Source organism: Arachis hypogaea, chromosome 19, assembly GCF_003086295.3.
Source record: "Arachis hypogaea cultivar Tifrunner chromosome 19, arahy.Tifrunner.gnm2.J5K5, whole genome shotgun sequence".
Classification (NCBI taxonomy): Eukaryota; Viridiplantae; Streptophyta; class Magnoliopsida; order Fabales; family Fabaceae; genus Arachis; species Arachis hypogaea.
The window spans coordinates 128511415-128517252 of record NC_092054.1 but is presented as its reverse complement, the minus strand read 5'-3'; the positions used below and the strand labels follow the sequence as shown (position 1 = coordinate 128517252).

The following is a 5838-nucleotide window of genomic DNA, read 5'->3' as shown; positions in this document are numbered from 1 at the left end:
ATAAGGTCCCCAAACAAAGATAAAAAGAAACAAAATAATCAAAGCAAAATCTCAACACAAAAAAATTAGGAAAAAAAAATCTCAGTACATACCAAAAGAGGCAGAGTAGAGAGGCCAATAAGAGGGGGTAGCAGAGCAGAAAAGAGTTGCAGCGCAGAAAAAATGAGAGGAAGAGGCGGAGTAGATGGGTCGATTGGACAGGGGAGAGACGCCAATCATCCAGCAGCAACTCCAATTTCATTTAATTTAGTTTAATATATTATAAAAAGAAATATGATGAATGAAACTGGTAGAATATGTTGAATGTAACTTACTCAATTCATTCAATTCAAAGCAACAGTAATGCACATAACACATGTATTGACAATATGTAGAGATCACATTCAAGTAAAATCAAGAGTCAAATGTTCTGGTTTTAAGATTTTAGTAACGACAAGGATAATAGTTTGAGTTTCTTATAATTAAATTATCACAATATTCCAAGAATTTACAAGAGTATGTGTTTGAATATTTAGATCTATATTGACTGAAATCGTATGAGTCAAAAGTCAAAACTAAATGTCTTTGAAATGGTTGAACGGAAATCAATAAAAAAATTTTAACAAAAAACAACAAAACCAAAAGATACTATTTATAAAGGAGGGGGGACATGAAATAATTAGGAGAGCACACTAGCTAAACAAGTTGTATTTACCAAATTTAGTAATAAGTTTATTTTATTTTATTTGATAAAAACATGTAACTTTATTTCTCACGTAAAGTGAAAATTTCTCAAGTGGTAACTAAAGTAAAAGCTAGAATTCCCACTTATCTCAATTACTACAATGAAGTGTGTATGAAATTTATCAATTACTTTACCACTTACAAGGAATTTTTCATTTTAGAAAATCTCGAACCTTGATTGATGAATTACTAACTTTATTATCATTTTACAAGAGAAGAAAAAACATCTACTATCTACTTTGTGTTGGTAGGCATTTTAGCAATCAAGTGATTTAGGCGGATACATGGCTCAACGCCGGTGAACCCAAAAATCGTGAGTTTGTTGAACGGAAAGATTACTCAAATGCTTCATTCAAGTTCAAAAAAGTTGCCACCATCTGCTCCTACGCCACCACAGCCCTTCCAACTCTTCTAGGAGTTCCCGTAGACCATTGGAACTTATTACAAGAAATTGTTAGCAACTACCAACAATAAGTCAAATGACTTCGTTTCTTAAATTTTGAAACTATTTCACCCAATTTTTGGGGTAAACAATCAGCAATCCCTGGAACAATACCTGCCCAAAAATATATCAAGTAACAAATAAGATAAACAATAAATCTTTTTCAATTTGCTTGTGAGAAAGATAGTCATGCCAACATTATCAATTACCTTCAACCCAATACACTTGCTGGTCTTGCTTCAATTCTTCAGACAGTACGTTCTCTCACCCTCACCATTTCCATTCCCTTGCTGCTTCATTCTCAAGAAACATATTCAGTTAGAAAATTTAACCACTGAAGACTGGCCCACAGTGTAGCTGGGTTCAGAGGAAAGCTTATATACAAGCCACATGATGAAGATGGCTTCAACAACAAAACCAATCTAGCCAACATTCTTCCATCTACAAGTTGTGTCGGAAATATCTGCAATCAGTAATCATCTATGGTGGTGTCTATCAACACACCAAATATCCAATTAGCTATTCATGAGTATACTGATCATGTCAACTTAGAGTCAAGTATTTGGAATCAGATGACAACTTGCAGTTCAAGCATCCTTAACAGTTTTGTAAAAGCAGGAGAACACAATTATCAGAACCCGAAACATATTTCCAGATTAAACAATGATCATGATTTCAAAAAGGGATCATATCATGTTATTATCTCTCAGAATAAATTTCAGACTTCAAATCTTGCCAAACTTGAAAGCCAGATGGATGCTGATTTACATACAACCGTAAGAATAATTCCTCTGAGCATGCAACTATAGTGCTCAAAGCAAGCCTGGGGTGAACAACTCTATGGTCTCTAAGCCAATTATACATTGATAACCTAAGCTTAACTCTACAAAGTGTATAGGAGAGAAAAGATGGGAAATTGACTAAACTTGATATAGGATATCCTTCATTCACAAGATACTCAATTTTCGTGTTGATCATATCTGTGGTCTGATTAAGAATCTGAGGTGAAGCCTTAATCATTTCGCGAACATCCTTAACATCCAAGCCAGCATTAACAATAAAATCAAATCTCTCCTGAAGCTCATCTCCCTTACCTCTGAACAGCTTAAAAGCCTGTTTTATTCCCCCCGAGTTCTCTTCGTATCCAAGGCTCAACAAGAACTTTGTTTTCAAGAACTCTGTTTTCAGAGCCCTTGTTTCCTTATCCTCAGGATAAGGCTGAATTTTCTTCCCCACAGCCCAATTCTGCATCCCTTCTGGATTATCCTGCACTAACTTACAGAGCCTTTTCTTGCCAACATTCAAGCTACTGAGCAAACTACTACTTTTCTTAATAGTGAATGAACCCATCAGCAAGGAATGAGACTGGAAAATCTTCCCAATCTCTGCAGCATGCATATCGATATCAGACAGGAACGTAAAACACTTGTGCAAATTCGACAGAAACATCAACACCCCAATTTGCGGAAACTCGACAAAAATTATAGCTATCTGGTCCAAGGACAACCCTAATTTCACCAAGAACCCAATGAGGGACAATGCCCAAACTCCAGAATCCTCAAAAACAACAAAAGGGTGCTGGCCAATCATCTCACCCAACAATTTCTCGTCACTGTAAACCTTCTCAAGCAAGCACAAGAGCTCATGCATAACCCCAAAATTACAGCTACTCTCATCCAACAACTGCTCCTCAATCCAAGTACTACCCTTTTCTTCACCAACAAGATGGTTTAACTTCTTCAAAACCTTCACAAGATAAAGGTTAACATCCCCAACCAAAACCCTAGGGTTCAAAGAAATCACCTTTACCAAAGTTGAAGAAGCAACACCAAGCTCTTCATAATTCTGAAACTTGGACACCAGAACCCCACTTTCATATCGAAAAACTTGAGGTGAATCCTTGAAGATCTTCCCCATTTTGTTCCTGGGAACACCATAGTTACACAGAGTATGGTAATTCTCCATCAACACAGTGTCATCGTTGATGAACATCATGTCCCTTGGAAGAAGGTGCAAGTATTCAAAAGGCTTCAAACCTGTACTCTCAAAGAATGGTTCAAACTCGTTAATTGGATGGTAACGGAGGTAACGCGAGATCGATTTCTTGACGTCGCTGGCAGCAGTGTCGTTCTTCTGAAGAACCTTCCTCAGAATATCGTCGAGGAAAAAGGGCGAGTTTTTGCACATGTTGTCTGCGTCAAGGAACTGCAAGCTCCTTGTGGAATGAAGGTACTCGAGCAATGCGGCTTGTGCTTCCCTTCTGACCTTCGAGGGGAACTTGAAATCACAGTTTTTTTGTGCGGATTGGGGTGCAGATTTGGCGCTGTGGAATCTAGGGTTTTGTGAAGGTTTAAGGCAAGTATGGGAAATTTTGGAGATGAAGTGTGTTAATTGGAATTTCCGGAAATGGGACATAATGGGTATCGATGGTTTTTGAAATGGAGGGGTTTTGAGTGTTAATGGTTGTAGCTTGACGTGTTATGAGTTACGACAAGGTTCTGAAAACCGAACTGGTTTAGCTACTAGTTCCCTAGTACACTGCTACAACCAAAATAACTGTTTTATAATAAAATAATAAATAAAATATAAATAAAGACACTAAAACATAATTATAATATAATATAAACTTTAAAATGTCATCCAAATTAAAAGTACTACATCAATCACAATGTTATAATCTCATCCAAACACAAACTCAACAATTAAAAATCACAACAATTATACAAATTAACAATCACAAGATCAAAACAACACCACAACAACAATAATTTATCAAATTAACAAATTACCAAGTTCAAGAACATGAACTCAGATCAGAATAATTATTCAAATTAATAATTGGGCAAAAACACAACAATCTAGCAATCACATGGTCGAAGAACAGCACCCCAACAACAATTTATCAAATTACCAAATTAACAAGATCAAGAACATGAACTAAGATCCGAATAATTGTTCAAATCAACAAGGCAAAAATACAGCAACCTAACAAACACATGGTCAAAGAACAGCACCTCAACAACAATTTATCGTATTACCAAATTAACAATATCAATAACATTAACTCAGATCAGCATCACATCAACAATTAAAACCAAGGCTGCGAGAACCAAGCAGGTCATTGAACCGGTCAAGTGACTAGTTCAATAGTTTAATGGTCCAACCAGAGTGAAACCATAGTTGAACCCATTTAATTAAATATACAATACTCATCACATCCGCAACAAAAATTTAGAATAAAATAATTTCAGCAATAACTTTTAATAATCAAGTAATCAGCAACAATGAAAAAAAAACATACACAAAAACTCAAACTATTAGCAACAAAGAATTCACAATCACAAAAAATTCAACAAAGATTTCTAATCAAGTATTTAACAACAAAAAATCAGAATTAAAAAAACAAAAAACTCAGCATCCAAAGCTAGAAAATCCAAAAACAGTAAAACTAAGCAAAGAATTCAAACTCAGCGTCCAAACTAAACTCAGAATCACATCAGCAACCACACAACTCAGAATCTAGTACACAAACTCAACTCAGAATCTTAAAAATTGAAACTGAAGAAGCAGTGGCTTACCGGAGACACGGCCAGGGAGGAACGGCTGTGACAGAGTGAGCTTGGACAGAGAGTGAGCTCGGAAGAGGATCAGTTCGCGATGGCGAGGCTCCAGGCAGAGATTCATGGAGAGAGAGGACGCGCTTGAAGAAGATCGAGCAACCGTTTGCGACCGACGAAAACAGGGCCCACGAGCAACGGTTTGCGACGGCGAGGAGAAGATCCACGGCGGCAAAAGAGTCCACCGCGGCAGAGAGGGACTTTCACACTTCGCAGTGAGCGAGAGAGATGGCTCGAAGACAGAGACGACGAGTTCAGGGCGGCCGACGACGACGAGGACAGAGCGGCCACGCGAGGAGAAAGGATCCAGGAGAAGAGGGACGAGCAGACCTACGAAAGGCGAAGATAGCAACCGCTGGTCGTCACCTCCGACGCCGATAGTGGTGGGGGCTGATGAAACGTGTTTTGGGTGATGGTGGCTGGGTGGCTGCTGCTCAGGGTTTAGGGTTGGGTTTGGTTTGTGAACGAAAGAAGGGGAGGGGTGCTTCTGTTGGGCGTTTTTCTTTTTCTTCTTTTGTTTTTTAAAAAAATTAGAGGAGCCAAACAGGGTGCCTAAAATGGGGCCGGTTCCGACGATTTAACCGGTAGTTTTTTTAAGGCGATTCTCTGCCTCAACTAAAATTTTAAAGGGTAAAGTATTGTTTTTGTCCCAACGTTTGGGGTAAGTCTTAAAGTTGTTCTTAACGTTTCAATTGTCCTATTTAAGTCCTTAATGTTTCAAAATTGACTCAATGTTATCCTACCGTTAGCATCCATTAACAGAATTGACGACGGGACAAAATTGAGACGATTTTGAAATATTTGGGACTTAAATAGGACGAAAACATTAGGGACAAAAACGATACATAAAAATAAATTTTAATTTAATTTTATCTTTCAATAATATTAATTTTTTACTTTACATAGTATTCAATTCATCAATTGTTTTTTAATTACATCTAAATAAATTACACTTAATCACATTACTTTTTTTTAAATAAATTTATTTTTTTATAATTTTAAAGAATTTTGATATATTAGAGACAAAAGGTATAATTTATATTTTATTGTATATAT

The 5838-nt window shown here is 36.9% G+C and overlaps 1 protein-coding gene across 3 annotated transcripts; it reads right to left on the bottom strand.

The window, feature by feature from the left end:
* Positions 1-689: 689 nt before the first annotated feature.
* Positions 690-5347, bottom strand: LOC112775475 (transcription termination factor MTEF18, mitochondrial). Of its 3 annotated transcripts, none has more exons than XM_025819102.3 (3): positions 4744-5347; positions 1375-3706; positions 690-1279 (listed from the first exon to the last, which is right to left on the bottom strand). In XM_025819102.3, the coding sequence occupies exon 2, from the start codon at positions 3578-3580 to the stop codon at positions 1865-1867; it is 1716 nt and encodes a 571-aa protein (XP_025674887.1). In that variant the 5' UTR covers positions 3581-3706; positions 4744-5347; the 3' UTR covers positions 690-1279; positions 1375-1864. The 3 variants fall into 3 exon arrangements, with proteins under 3 accessions (XP_025674887.1, XP_025674886.1, XP_025674888.1); XM_025819101.3 differs by having other exon boundaries at positions 1375-3703; XM_025819103.3 differs by having other exon boundaries at positions 1375-3721; positions 4744-5332.
* Between the last annotated feature and the right edge of the window lie 491 nt (positions 5348-5838).

What these genes read in the sequence shown, in the direction of transcription:
- LOC112775475 (XM_025819102.3), bottom strand. Translation starts at nt 3,580, where the DNA reads ATGTCCCATTTCCGGAAATTCCAATTAACACACTTCATCTCCAAAATT.